The sequence below is a fragment of the Hoplias malabaricus genome, chromosome 8 (assembly GCF_029633855.1).
Source record: "Hoplias malabaricus isolate fHopMal1 chromosome 8, fHopMal1.hap1, whole genome shotgun sequence".
Classification (NCBI taxonomy): domain Eukaryota; kingdom Metazoa; phylum Chordata; class Actinopteri; order Characiformes; family Erythrinidae; genus Hoplias; species Hoplias malabaricus.
Genome location: NC_089807.1, coordinates 20,416,001 through 20,431,909, shown reverse-complemented (window position 1 = coordinate 20,431,909; position 15,909 = coordinate 20,416,001). Strand labels below are relative to the sequence as shown.

Below are 15,909 nucleotides of genomic sequence, written 5' to 3'. Positions count from 1 at the left end.
GTCTGAATAATGCGGGTCTGATTTAAACCCATAAACGCTTAAAACGGTCATCCGAGTTCATTCAAATATCCAGATATTTCCGGCGCCGTGACTCTTTATCAGGGATGCTCCGATTTACAGAGACCTGTGGATTAATTAATGGATACATTTTTTAAATGTTATTGTTTATATTTGCTCACTGTTGAGATAATATTTTAATTGAATATATTGAATGAACAGCCCCTGTTTTTTTTTTCCAATTGACCACTGCTCGGTAGAGTCAGAGCTGTTGTTTAAAAGAAGCCCAGAAGCCCAGCCCCTCACGGCACACTTATTAACCACCTGCTGATTCCTTGTGGAGGTTTTATTCCAAAAATGGACATCTAAAATAATCCGATAATATATTTATTTCATGATTAATTTTCAGTGTAAGTGGTCATTTATTATAGTCTTATTACTCCAGTGCTCCATTAAAACAAATCACAGAAATAGCCGCACGAATCAAGAGAGACTTTTTTTCTGTTCTGTTCTGTATTTGAAGGTTGTCACGAATGAGCTGTGAACAGGGGAAACTTACTCTCAGTTACTCCTCTTTCTCACCTTCTCGTAGTTACTGCAGCGCCATGACAGGCCAGAGCTCTAGAAGAAGTGTTGATATAATAATAATAATAATAATAATAATTGTTATGACTATTATTATTATGGTCATGGTGTTATTATATGTGCTGTGTACATCGTTGCAGTTCATGCTTTTTATAATAAAGAATGCGCATGTTCAGTTAGTAAAAATTATTTTATATTATTTAAAATCATTTAAAAGTTATTATTTTATTTATTAAAAGCACCATTAATACAAAATTAACCTAGATTTTTAAATAGTAAAAATCTCAATTCTCTATTCGAGTCTGTACAAAGAAATTCAAGCATTTCATTTCATTTGAAAGAAGGTGGCTATTTACTAAACGTTTAATAGAAGTTAACAGAAATGTGAAAGTCAGGGTATTTTTTAGCAGCTCAACAAATAAGCAGTTGTCTAAAGGGAGGTCGCCGCGTTGTGGATTTATAGTTTGTTCACGTTTGTGTCCTCTCGCTTTTTAAAGCTGTTATTGCTTTATTAAAGCTGCAAATCAATGTAGTTCTGCACATCAAACGTGCTCCAAAGTAACGCTGTAAAGAAAAAAAGATTACAACTCGTTTAGTTTCGATGAACAGCAGCAACATGTTACATCGAGCTCAACATTCAGAATGACCCTGATCCACCCTCCGCGAGCTTCTCATTTCACTGCAGACCGAATGACTGCGCTTAAATGGGATCAGAAGTTAAAAGGTGACTTGTGTGCAATTGTAACACACACACACACAGAGAGAGAGAGAGAGAGAGAGAGAGAGAGAGAGAGAGAGAGATTGGTCAGGAGCAGTGGACACCCATCTGACCTCTTAAATCCACACCATTGAGTTGGACAAACGTACAGCAGAAGAGGAGAGAGCGTGTACCAGTAAATGAGCTGAATTCTGAGTGATGTCAGGCTCCACGAGAGTCTTACCAGTTGGGCTCCTGTGTCGCTTCCCTCCACACACACACACACACACACACACACACACCACCAACAAATACCCGCGACTGACTGTGAGACTCTGAGCGATGTGAAGCACCTCTCTTCGGCTTTATTTCTCCTCTCCGCTGCTCTCGGAGCTTTCGGTGCTCAACGCCTACTTCCAGGGCTGCCCCTCAAGCCGCGTTTTACACACTCTCTCTTACTCACTCACACACACACACACTCCCTCGACGGAGCTGCTGCTCAATAATGCATAAAGCACTGCACTAACCACAGCCAACCATTCCCCAAGGCTTTTCACCGGGCACACAGCAAGTGATACACAAAGATAAGATGTACATTTACATTTACATTACACAACACACACACACACACAATCAAATTTCAAACCTGAAATGACGGTTTGCAAATGTAAAAAGGAAGAAATGATTAATTATTCAAAAGTTGAGTCAGTTACATTGAGGTTGTCGCAGCTGAGCGCAGAGTAGCAATCTCCACGTTTCAAAACTGTTCCTTCTTTAGTTTGACTCTGTTCTGGTCGAGTGCTGTGTTATTGGTCAAACCACTACTTTTACAGTTTGGGCGATTTATTGCGGTTCGAGATTTCATAAGTAGTGTTTGAGAGCTGCTAATTTTATATTTGTGCTCAGTAGGTTTTTGGAGAAATGTGGGCTCACTGTACTTTTACTGAGTCATAGGTGTGTCCTGAGGAAACAATAGACGGTGGTGGAGGATATGTAGAAGGGGGTGATTTTTTTTCAGGACTTGTAGTGGTGTTATTTACAGGTTGCAGGGGGTTCTGGGTGCTTTCAGAAACAGAACAGTGGACTGAATATAAAGGCGACTCAAACAGGACGTAAACACTGGAGGTTCACCAACTTAAATATTCTCCAAAGGGTCTTCACCAAAAAGATTAATTTCAAGATCATTTAAAGATTAAAGTGTTGACGGATGGATAATGTTTCTATAAACGGTTCCACACACTTAAAAATATGGTGCTTCATTGTTTCTTTACTAAAGAAATGGGGTCTTTATGGCACCAAAAACGGGTCTCCTATTGATACTTTATCAAGCTCTTTAGAAGAACCCTCCTCTAAAAGGTGCGCTATAGGAACATCTCCAACACGTTCTAAATCAATCTGAAGAACCCCTTCATGATGCAAAGAAACATTTAACCATTCAAGGTTCTTTGAATGTTCAGGGTTCTATATAAAACAATTTTCTTTACTAAAGAACCCTTGTAGGACCATAATTTTTAAGTGTGTCAAATATTTTGAGGAGTTCTATTTAACATCAATGCTCCTTCTGCTTTTAAGAAACGTCACTACCTAACAACAGTAAAACCCTTTTCAATAAGGTGCTGTAGAACCATATCAATTTAATGAACATTTCCGCGCTGGACCCTTAAAGGTCCGTGGCTCTTTCTTCACTGAAGAACCCTTGAGGAACCATCTGATTTCAAAGTGCATTGAAGACGCTGGTTTGATTCAGTACCTGTTTTCTCAGAGAGTGGGAATGTTTGAAACTTTTCTTCTCGCTCTCTGGCGCCATCCTTCTCTCCGCGGAGTCACTGCTCGCCCCGAGCTCACCTTTCTATTGGCTGCTCCGACTGTCCGTCAAAAGCCCGGGGCCCGAAGCCCCTGAAGGTGGAGGCTCCGTTTCTACCTGTGGGCGGGTTTTTTAAATGAAGGGGGTAATAAGCGAGTGAGGGAGCCACCTCAAAGCCTATCGGGTTACTCTGAATGACAGCGTCACCATGGCAAATAATTGGCTCAGAACTATTGTCTTCTCCCCGCCGTCCCCGGCTCAGATGACCAGCCAATCAGAGCGCGCGGAATCGCTTTTTCTTGCCAGCTTAGAATAATATTATTAAACGAGGCGAGCGAGCAGCGTCTGCGGGAGAGCGCGATGGTGGTGAAGCGGCGCGGAAAAAGGCGCTGAGGCAGGAGGGCAACCCAACTTTCCACACACCAGCTCGTCGCGGATGGATATACGGCGCTTTTAAAGTGGATCAGAATCTGCGGTGCTGCCGCTTGACTTGAACTTGGAAACTTTGGAGTGTTTTTTCCTCTCTCTCTCTCTCTCTCTCTCTCTCTGCTCTGCTTCGTGTGTTTGACTCGCGGGCTTGCCGTCGTCCACGGAGTCGCGGCGCTGCGCTCGAGGCTGTCCGCTTCACTCCCAGCAGTGAAATCGCTCCGCTGTGCAGTCTGATCCGTTTTCTTGTGTCGGTGTAGCGTTACGAGTGCGCGCAACTGGGCGAAAGTGAGTCCGTCGTGTTGTTTGAGCGCAGAACTACAGCGAGTGGTCAGATTTACTCCAGCTGTGTTTCTGATCAGAAAAACTCACCTTCTGGCCTCTTCTTTTTAGCCACACTTTAACTTGGTTGAGTCGCGTTTCTTTTGACCTACATTCCCAGCGGTGAACAACTTTCTGGTTCGTGGATCCACCCTCTGGCTGGTTGTTGTCGGCATTTAGCCGGGGTTGACTAAGCCCTGGTCCGGCTGTGTTTTACTGTGACGGCTAAAGTATAGTGACGGCTTAAGTAAGTTACGTAAATGCAGCGTAAACCCTAACGTTAGGAAAACAGGGCTTTATTTGATGTGTACAACTTTGAATCCACGGAATTAGAAGTACTCAGCTATTTATGGGGGTCGACTTAAATTCATAGAGTGCTCACTACTCAGCAGAGTGAGTAGCTTCCTTGGATTCTTCCTTGAAGCCTCTTTTTGGATCCACAGGGAGTCAACTATTAAACATGACAAGAGACTGACAATCAGAAAAGCTGTTATCAGGAAGAGAACTGTTAATAAATTCAGATGGTTCATGGTTCCACGCCGAACCACGAGTTGAAGTAAAGAACCCTAGTGTGGAACCTACAAAAAGTTTGTGGGTGGAAGAACCTGCAATGCGTTCAGATGCTTGTTTGGGGGCTGTTCAAATACATATTTGAGGAGTGAGACTACCTGAGACGTTTGCTTGGAGCCACGTGACATGACATTCTGAGGTAAACATTCTGAGGACACTGTATTCTGGACTGTCCACCGACGCCGCGCACAGACGCGCAGAAAGTGAAACGCGAGAAGGGAGAAGCGATAAGCGCGAGGTTTCCGTGCGCGTGGTGAATCATGTCGATGCTGCCCACGTTCGGCTTCACGCAGGAGCAGGTGGCGTGCGTGTGCGAGGTGCTGCAGCAGGGCGGGAACATCGAGCGCCTCGGCCGCTTTCTTTGGTCCCTCCCTGCCTGCGAGCACCTCCACAAGAACGAGTCCGTGCTCAAGGCCAAGGCCGTGGTGGCCTTCCACCGCGGCAACTTTCGCGAGCTCTACAAGATCCTGGAGAGCCACCAGTTCTCGCCGCACAACCACCCGAAGCTGCAGCAGCTGTGGCTGAAGGCGCACTACATCGAGGCGGAGAAGCTACGCGGGAGACCCCTCGGCGCCGTGGGCAAGTACCGGGTGCGCAGGAAGTTCCCGCTGCCACGCTCCATCTGGGACGGCGAGGAGACGAGCTACTGCTTCAAGGAGAAGAGCCGCAGCGTGCTGAGGGAGTGGTACACACACAACCCCTACCCCTCACCCCGGGAGAAGCGGGAGCTCGCCGAGGCCACGGGACTCACCACAACACAGGTCAGCAACTGGTTCAAGAACCGGCGGCAGAGAGACCGGGCAGCGGAGGCCAAAGAGAGGTGAGAAAACACACACACACAAATCTGGCATTGTGTGTCAGGTTAAATTGATCTGAAAATACAGCTGTGTGTTTGGAGAACGTTTGAATGCCTACGGTCATATGATGATGTTTTAAATGTACTTCTCCCCTAAATTAATCATAACGTTTACAGTATATTTGTCGATATCGACCATCACTCAACACAAAAACAACTAAAAAGGGATTTGTGCAAAATTATTAAATCGTGAAAAACTATACGCTTAGTTTCCTTACTAAAGAACACTTGTAAAACCATAATATTTAAGTGTGTACATTAAAATATTTTGAAGAATATTTTTAAAGAGTTCTATTTAATATCAGTGCTTCTTCTGCTTTTACAAACATCACTACGTAACAACAGTGGAACCCTTTTCAATAAAGTGCTATAGAACCATATCAGCATTTTTCATTTTTTAATTGTTCAGCTCAAAAACGGAAAATACATGCATTCGTTTTTAAACTAGGCAAATAGAAACTGTTCCCAAAACAGAAAGAACATTTCTAAATGTATTCCCAGTAGAAGATGTTCAGCTTATTTACTGTTAGAAAAATGTACGTTTAAAGTCCTACTCTTTCATAATTTAGGAAAATCGGTTGCTTCAATTTGTACTGAGGAAATAAACGGTAAATAATTAATATTTTTTTACGTTCAGCTTAACAAGCAAATGATATGCGAACGGAAATTGTTGAAATGCTAAAAGAAATTAACACACACGGTTATTTTTCTATTTACGTCCTTGTGCTCACTTAGTTATTTTAAAGTGAGTCATTTTAATTATTGTGTAAAAACATGAATAAACTTTTAGAGATTTACAGACTTTGGCGGGGGAAATGCTTATCGGAGACATTTTACAATAGGAGAAACTTTCGTTACATTTAAATTATAAACATATATTTCATACAAATTACGTGCTATTAGTAAAATAGGTTAATTACTAATTTATTTATCATAGTTCCCAGGATTATTATTATTATTATTATTATTATTATCTGCTGCTGCTGCAGCTAAATATATCACATTATATCTGAAGGGTTATGTGGACTATACCATAATAGAATATATATATATATATGTGTGTGTGTGTGTGTGTGTGTGTGCGCAATTCCAGAAATGCTGTAGATTATAAGTGCAGCTCATGTTCACACACTGATAACAGTGCAGCACCATGACTGTCATGTCATGTTTGACCCCGAGGTCTACTTATTATACTCTGATCTTAAAATTAATGTTTACAACTTTTAATGAGCTTAAATGCTATGGAAATAATATGAATTACAGGGCTAGATTTAAATCACGCACATTTTCAAGGTCTAGTTGTGGGATTTAACTGTAAGCTCAATTCCACGCGTGTTTTCTGTTGCTGTTTTTAGATTACTGTGTATGGTGTTAAATTTGCATGCAATTTTAGCATATTTCCTCCAATACAACCGCATGCATTTCCTCCATCTATTCTAGTCTAATTTCCATATCCATGCATTATGTAATCAGCGATGCACCAGTGTTTCCTTATTTACTGTATTTGTATATAATGATTTTGTCCAATTAGTATGTTTGAATAATTCATGAATAACTGCCTTTTCAGCCTAAGAAACCAGTCTAGCCCTGTATTGGATTTGTAAAGGTAAAATCAAGACAGATTTATGAATCCATGTCAAAGAGTACAAGGCCTCTGCAATGGCCGCGGGGTAAACAAACCCTTTAATGTGGTAATCTCCCACACAAGGCAAACTTTAGTTTTCCGTCCCTTTTAACTGTTTCTTGGTGTGATTGTGTATGAACCGACGCAGCGTATAGTGTTTTTTTCTGTGCATTAGCTCACGGGACCAGATGATGCTATAATATGTTCCCATATGTCTTTGTTTGTGTGTCTGGCAGGGAAAACAACGAGAACTCGAACACGAACAGCCACAACCCGTTGGCCACGTCGCTGAACGGGAATAAGACTCTTTTGGGGAGCTCCGACGATGACAAAACTCCGTCAGGCACGCCGGACCACACATCGTCGAGCCCGGCGCTTCTGCTCACGCCAGGCCCCGGTCTCCTTCACGGCCTACAGCCGCCGCCGGCGCCTAGCGCCGTTCCCGTGACCAGCGCCGTTCCCGTCACTAGCAGCGACTCCCTGCACCACCACCATCACCACCCGTTACACGACACCATCCTCAACCCCATGTCCGCGAACTTAGTCGACCTGGGCTCGTAAAAAAGAACCGCTAATACGGGACGCGTTAGAAACATGATTAATGGACGCCTGTACCTGGACGAGTGCAAAAAAAAGTCTCCAGACTGGTATGTGGAGCATCTAACAAAAACAAACAATACTGAGAACAGAATCAAGAAGGTATTGGACAGACTGAGTTGTGGATGATATTGTGGAACGGCCACTGAAAACGACCTGGAGAAAGGTATTTTTCTAGAACGCTATTGTCTGTTGTTCAAAGCCTCAGAACTAAAAGGGTTTTAATAGGTCTTATCAACTTTAGAGATTGCAACAGATCCGTTAACCTCTCAATCGTACCCCATTTGTTTACATTTTTTCTTCTGTTTCTTGTTTCCTCTTTTTTAAAGGCCATAGCAAGTTGCATTTTGATGGGGTGCCGTCTTATGAAGTGTTTTATTAACAGCCCTACGGTTATTACAACTGTATTTTTTTTCATTTGTATTTTTTTCTGAAAGCGACTGCATGTAAACTTTGCGATCAATAATAATAATGATAATAAAATATAAACTCGATCACACCATAGTTTCATATAGCCTTTACAATAAAAGCTAAAGTGCATTTATTGGGCGAAGTACGTTTTTGAGTTGTGTTGTTGTTGTTGTTGTTGTACGTGTTCATTGGTGTTGTTGACCATAGCTGAGGGACCACAGAATGGCGGCAACACATTTACACGCGCTTAGAGTGGCACTCTTTTTCTCTGACATTGCCAAAGCAACCAGGAAGTCACCGTTCTGAGAGAACGTGAAATCAAGGACATTTTGTTTGATTTATTTGCTTACAAGCTTTGTTAGTTACACAAATAAATGGTGAATTCCATGAGTTTAATGCTCTGCCTCGATGATGTTTACTCCCATAAAAATGTGTCAGATTTCTCAGAAACATATCTGCGTTTTTTTTTCAACTCATGTTCCGTGAATTTTGCATCAATGGGTTATGAATTAATCAGATAATTATTCTGAACTGTAGATCTGATTCTACATTACAGCCAGAGGGGGTAATAATAATAATTACTGCGTATAGGTTTCAGGAGCGGGTCAAGTCCGATGGAGTGCGCGTGCTGCAGGTCAACGGTCACACAAACCCCATCTGTTTCAAAATGGCGGAGATATTTGAGAATCGGTGTATTGGATTTACTTAACAATAACAGAACTGCGCGGTTGATTAATTGTTTGATTGATTTGCGGAAAAAATGTGACAAATCTGGTGAGTGATATTATGTTGATCTAGTCGTTTTCTAAACAGTCATTTGACTTACGTCTAAAATACTCTCTTGCTCCGGCCGCGTATTAACCTGACTTTAGGACTTCAGACATTTTGGAGACTCTGCGATGCTTTTAGAAAAATTGTGCTTCTTTATCTAACGGCGAGCGGACTGAGGAGGCCATGTGGTGTTCAGGACGAGGTGTGCACCACATATACATTACTGTCTACTAAAGAACCGCTGTCTGTCAACTGCTTAATGTCATCTTCTGCTCTTTTTTCTCTTTTTTCATTAGCTTTTCTCTTATTAGTTTTACCGTATATTCTCGTCTTTTTTCTATACTGTATTTTCCCCCTCGTCTTTGCTGTGTTTATTTTCCCATCTTGTCTTCTCTTATATTTTTCTACCTTCTCATGTTGTATTTCTCTTTTTCATTCTTTTCCCCTTCTCTTCGTTAACCTCCTGCATCGTGGTTAGCATCTGTACACGGACACTCTTGTGTATCCCTCTAACTCTCTAACTGCTATAAACACTGTCATCTGCAAGATTAGCCCTTTATAAGTGCAGCGCTTTCACGTGAGCACATTTGTTTCGGGCTGGCGTGCTCTCAGATGGTCAATGGGCCTATTAGCATTGTGAGTAAATATCTGTTTCCAAGCAGATGTAGCAGGAGGGCAGTTGGAAGAGCAACACCGCTTAGTACGCGCTCGATACAGCATTAAACCTGGACTGAAGCCCACTCTCTCTCAGCATTCTTCATTGTGGGAACATATCTAGCATTTTAACAAGGACATTAGTGCGAGTGATAGTGTGTTCTTTTGAAAGGGGGCGGAGAGCCTGTTAAACGTTGGGCAGGAGATGTTACAAAAGCTCTCGGCACCAGTGAGGCCTAACAAGCACTAGGCGGCTGTAAATGCAATCTAATACGCTTATTTGGAGGTGGAAAGTATGTTTATAGGGAAATGACTCAAAAACTACACCAGAAACCGAACAGAGAACCAAATTCTCTAGTGCACATGTGCACTGGTCACATTCTAAAGGACCAGTCTTTGCTACAGGCTGTGTGCCCTCTTTCTTCTTGGCGGCGACCGAGGTGAAATTGTAGACACTGAATTGGCGAACTATTGAGATTGCTGATGTGTTACAGCCTACTGCGGGTTCACGTCCACTATGAGAAACTCTCAAAATTATGTTTGCATGCAATAATCGAAATGTACAACACTATCTGCAAACTAGTCGTCTCCGTCTAAATGTTACAATTTTCAGTCATTGATAGAATAATGAATCAAAACCTATAAATGTTAGGAGCATCTGTAGTGCCTTTATTTATTTATTTATTTATTTATTTATTATATAGGTGCTTAGATCTGGGACATTAAAGATTACACTACATTCACGTTCACCATAAAAATATATGAAAAATAATTACAAGTATATAAAACTCAACATACTGCCTTCATGTCAGGGTGTATGAGGCGTCTTATTTTTTTATTTTTATAAAAACATAGGTATTAGAATCAATCATATAAGTCATACTGGTTACATCTAATATAGTTTTTTTTCCAAACGTAATGTATTAATGTAATGAACAATGCCAATAAAGCTGCCTACAAAATGATAGCATTAATTATAATATTTTTTCAATCCGCCATGCACTTATTACGTTATTTCCACACTGCTGTACAATACACTGTTCCCCATAATTAAGACGTAACACAGACTTTTCAGATAAGCACTAATACTGTTCCCAAATTTACCACTGGCTTTAACACACTGTTCTCACATAATTCTTTAACACGATGTTCCCAACGCTGTAATATTATGCTGTTCCCGATATTGCAGTTGGGTACAACACTCTGTTCAACTTTATAACTCAGGGTTTGTTAATAACTAAAATTAATAACACAATCTCTAGCATTACCATGTAACCCACTGAGCCCTTATATCACCATAAAACCTTCTGTTTTTAATGTGTAAGATCACAATGTACAAACTCTTCTCATTTACACTGCTCGAATATTATTATGTAACCTATTCTCGGACACAGGACTCTTCCCAATATTCTCAATTACACACTCCCCAAATCTACTTTAAATACACTTTAATTTCAATATTCTTTACATCATTCCCCCATTATCACACAATGTAAGTGTTGCTTAGGCCACAGTTTCCCAGTATTATCGTGCAACACGATTCCTATTCCATCGTATAACAACTTGTTCATAATACCATAAGCTCTGACACACAGTCTGGGTTTCTAGAATTACCACAGGCTCTAGCGTGCTATTCATAATTACCCCCAGCACATTATTCCAGTTTTACCATAACACACCATTCGGATTACTGGCGTAGACATAAACACACTAACAGCTGGTTATAATACACTGTTCCTTAAAATTAACGAATAATACGGTGTTCATATTAAGCTATAAACCACTGTTTTCACTATTCCCACATAACACACTATTCTGATCAAATAAATCGTAATAATGTAACACATTGTTGCCAAAAGTGCGATATATTTTATACATATTGCTAATATTATCATATTAAAATATTCTTTATATTATCAGAAGTTATACTACACTGATTCCAAACTCGCCGCCGGCTACAACGCACTGTACCTAAAGCCTGCTTTTCCCGTAATACATCCATCCATCAGACTTCACTTTCCGTAAGCTATATCCTGAAATCCTGTCCTCAGTGCACATATCTCTCTTAAACAAAGGACAAAGGAATATAAAACCGTTTCTTTCTCTTCCTCAGACTCTCTCTCTCTCTCTCTCTTTTTCTCTTTCTCTCTCTACCACGCACATTTTTTTGCGTTAGTGCTTTCGTTTCCTGAAATAAGTTCCTCGGAGAGTGAAGCGTGTGTCACTGCGAAGATGCGAACAGGTTTCAGAGCTGATTTCCCTCCAGTTAGAAAACAGACAAATTCAAAATCAGGAAGTTCTGACTCAAGTTTAAAATCTGCTTTTTTTACATAATGTTATCTCTTGGCCCCTCACAGTTAGATTTATATTTTTATTTGTTTTGTCTCAATGTTCTTGAAAACCTTACGGGTTGTTGTATTCAATTCAAATGATGAACCCGGCGTAGACCGTAAACTGTATACATAAATATGAATAACAGACAATAAATTACTAGCATATTATAATATCATAATAAATATGGGAAAAAGTAAATCGTGTAGTTGACCCAGAATTGATGCCCGTTATATTTACGTGTAAGTATTCGAACACTTAGTAATCACATGTAGAGTTGGTGACTTAGGACAGGACAGTTAACCCAGGTTCGGCAAAGTCTTTGTATTCAATCTGATATTGTGGAAAATATTGTCATATTTCCCTCGGAATTTTGCGAAGGTTTTTCCTGGTTACATTTTAGCACCGAGGGTTTTAGAAGAACATTTATTAATGCAGTGCTTATAAAATCGTACCGAGTCTGAATGCTGAAATTGCCCGTTATATTGTGATGGAGAAACTGTGTGTTCCACCACGTATTTCGTAATGTCCCTTATTTACTAAAATGTTTTTTTTTTTTTTTTTTTTTTTTTTTTTTTTTTTTTTTTTTTTTGCTTCACACTAAAGTCTTCTCTTCTTTGTGAAATATTTAAAATAATGACACAAACATTCCTGAAGCATTTAAAATTATAAATAATTATTTTTAAAATATTTTTTTAATATATATTTGTCGTTATTTTTCTGTACATCGTGTAGTTTTCATAATTAGTGTCCATCTTTGGGTCAAACAGCGCTCGCTTTAGACCATAAAACTACAACAGTGTAGATTTAGGTCCCCATGTGTCACACAGTGAAGGGAAATATTTTCTGTTAGAGTTGTACTGCAGTAAAAATGCAAATTAAACCTTCTACAAAAAAAAAGTTATACATTTAACAACAAGCAAACAACATGCAATTAAAAGGGGCCTTAGTCATCAGCCGTGCCAAATATCTGTAATTACCTAATGAATTTCATTATAATATATTCAGTGATATATATATATATATATATATATATACATTTTTTCTACGTATATAAAAATTTTATTTGACTCTTGGAGCCAAACATAACCAATAAAAATACACTAGGGGTAGCAAAAATAAAGAAACATGTTTGGAAGACGAGGAAGACAAGTGTCAGAAATGATTCAAAACACTTCAGTTGCAGAATTCATCACACCTCTCTCTCCAGTGAGCGGGCAACCAGCGGCCGAAAGCCGTGACGTCAGAAAGAGCGTGGGGTGTTGAGGAAGTCGCTTTATCAATTCAGCGTTGTCGCAAATGGGGCACTCATCGTCGGGCAGTTCACAGCTGTGCCCGGAGGTGAGGACCGTGAGGCTGCAACACGTGCCTTTTCTCCAAGTTGTGTTCGCGAGCGCCATCTATGCGCTCACTACGACCTTCCATGAGAGCCGTGAGGCAAGAGCACTCGGTCAGGTTGGACAGGTCTTGTTTTACGGACGTGTGACCAGTGGCGGAGAGAAAGGTGTTAAGATGTGAATATGAATGCATTTGTTTGTTTATTGCAGTGAGTGAGACTCAATATGTTGTAAGCTGAACTGAGAATTCGTGGATTAAATTATTTACAAACACACGTACAAACATAAAAAAAAAAAAAGTGACACTTTGTAAAATGCAATAAAAACTTTAATATGTGATTTCACAAAGAAAAGATCCAGTGGATTCACTGACTGGATCTGATTGTGTTTTGTAAATATAAGCATTCACCGAAGGCTTTGTAAGCCAAAAAAAAAAAAAAAGTGGGTTTTACTCCTCACCTTATGGCAAACTTGTGAGAGAATTATCATTCAGGCAACGTTTCTCAGTGCATGACTGAAAAGAATTTACCCACCACTGTGGGCCCACTGTGTCATTAAAAGATTCGGAGAGTCAGAGGAAATCTTGTGGAAACCACTGCTGAATATGTGTGACCATCGAGCTCTCAGGCGATACTGTGTGGGAAACCATCATGCAAGTTGTGATGGACACAGTCATGTGGGCTCGGGAGTACTCTGGAAAATCATTGTCACTGTCACAGTCTACTGCTGCATCAAAAAGACTATATGAATGGTGCTCAGACACTCTGGTGGATTCTCAGGCCCTAAGTCAACCGAGATGAACCAAAAGACAGTGGAAACTTGTTCTGTGGGCAGACGAGTCCATGTTTCAGCCGCCATTCGATTCGTGTCAAAGGTAAAGAAGAGCATCCAGACTTTTACCAACAAAAGACGCAAAAAACAGCATCTGTTATTTGGGGGTGGTGGCGGTGCATCAGTGTTCACAGTGTCATTGGTGATCTCCAGATATGTGAAGGTACCACTGAAGTGGAGGCTTAGATTTGTGTTTTGGAGAGACGTATGCTGCTGTCAAGGTGATTAACGTCCCACAGGGACCCTATGTCTAGGTCAGCAGGACAGTGTGAGACCTCAGGCTGCTAAAGGTACAACACTGGGTCTTTGTAGATACAGAGTGTGTGTGCTTGACTGTCCTGCTCGTCGTCCAGATCTGTGTCCTACTGAAAATATATGGGATATCTTGAAGATGTGCATCAGACAACAGCTTTTCTGGAAATGGGCTTTGTACCTGCACCTGTAGAGATGCAAATTTAACATGGCACTCAGATATATGTATATGTGACTCAAATGTGGCTCATCTGTTTTCCCTCATGGCCCACATTGGGCCTGGAATGACGTGAGTCTGGCTTCTTCAACCACAGGTAAATTTTATAGGGGTCAGATATAGACTTTTGGCCCACACCTGGCTCACACAACACATGTGGCATGAGCAGAGATGGACCGCCCTATACGCTCACTATGCACATTGCGTAGGGCCCTGCAAATTAACAAAGGTCCCATCTCCCCCTCATGTCAAGCTGGGGACAGATAGCATATCATCAGAAGATAAAGCGAAAAGTCTCCTTCAGGTGAAAAGAGGAAAAAAGACTCTAGGAGACTGAGCTCCAGTAGCAGCAGTGAGGTAAACCTGTGACTGTTCTTCTCGAGGCTGAATTGTTAATAAATAATAGTCTACGAACATAGAATATGTATTTAGGTGGCGTGCACTGCGCCGCTGCTCTCCACAACCTTAAAAACCTTGCAGCACCACAGTTTCGAAGCAGACCAAATTTGAAGCAGAAAAGTGAAAGGTGAAGATATGCTGATGTTCCAGTTAAATGGATGTTCCAGTTCCATTTTTAAAAAATGACATAGTTACTTCCAAGTGCTACGCTGAGTTTTTAAAGTTTCAGTTCCACCTTAAATGCTGCCACTATATTCACACAGTCATAGTAAGGTGCAACTGTTAAGAGTTCAGGTAGGAGGCCTGCCAATCAAAATTTTACTTAGGGCTCCAGGAAAGTCTGGACTGGCTCTGGGCATAAGTGCCTGATTTGGCCCAATTTTGAGGTGGACAGCAGAGCATCATTTGGGTTTGGACACAGAATTTACTCTCTTTCTGTGTGTGCACATGAATCTTTATTTACAGTAGTAAATAAGTAGTAAAATATTTATAGTATTTGTTAGTAATTTTGTACTTAAAGCTAGGGATTTTTGTAAAAACATTTCAAGAAATACTCTTAAAGTTATGATAGCAACCAGTAAGTTTAAAGATCTGACATAAATAAACAGATTTATTGTGCATATAAGCCCAAAAAATAGCAAAAATGTAATATTTCTTTCAGATGGAAGAAAATGATTGGCTTAATTGACAATCTACTTAATGGCCTAAAATCCATGCCCTCACATTGGACCTGCACGTGTATTCTTTTGCGCATACGCGGCTACAAACATACAAACATACATACACACATAGATACATACTAGCAAAATGGCAGAGAAACAGATGACGGCATGCACTGGTAAACAACTAAAGAAACGAAAGTCAGTGGTAGAGATGGTAATCAAAATGTTGAATAAAGTCAGAGGACAAACCAGTGTAAGTATCGGTGGAGTTTTTTTAACCGTGGAGGACTATAAGAGAACAGAAGGCATGGCAAGTGATGCAGAGGTAGCTGTTTTTTTACTAGGCAAGTACTTAAGTCATTTTCATGTGCCATTTGTGTGTGTGTGTGTGTGTGTGTGTGTGTGTGTGTTATCTGTGATGCCGTCAGCTAACTCTCTGACTGTGTTCATCACGTTGGTAATCTGCACAGTCACCCAGAGGAAACCCACACAGACACAGGGAGAACATACCACACTCCTCACAGTCACCCGGAGGAAACCCACGCAGACACAGGGAGAACACACCAC

At 40.7% G+C, this 15,909-nt stretch overlaps 1 protein-coding gene across 2 annotated transcripts; it reads left to right on the top strand.

The window, feature by feature from the left end:
- Positions 1-3,556: 3,556 nt before the first annotated feature.
- On the top strand, positions 3,557-8,176 carry six2a (SIX homeobox 2a). Of its 2 annotated transcripts, XR_010804061.1 has the most exons (3): positions 3,557-5,220; positions 7,117-7,643; positions 7,807-8,176. XR_010804061.1 is itself a non-coding variant. In XM_066678953.1 (2 exons), exons 1-2 carry the CDS (start codon positions 4,661-4,663, stop codon positions 7,439-7,441), a joined length of 885 nt encoding a protein of 294 aa, XP_066535050.1. In that variant the 5' UTR covers positions 3,557-4,660; the 3' UTR covers positions 7,442-8,176. The 2 variants fall into 2 exon arrangements, 1 of the variants encoding a protein (XP_066535050.1); XM_066678953.1 differs by having other exon boundaries at positions 7,117-8,176.
- Positions 8,177-15,909: the final 7,733 nt, after the last annotated feature.

Coding starts and splice junctions, on each gene's coding strand:
- six2a (XM_066678953.1), top strand. CDS start 4,661: ATGTCGATGCTGCCCACGTTCGGCTTCACGCAGGAGCAGGTGGCGTGC. Junction 5,221..7,116: donor GCAGCGGAGGCCAAAGAGAG/GTGAGAAAACAC, acceptor TGTGTCTGGCAG/GGAAAACAACGAGAACTCGA.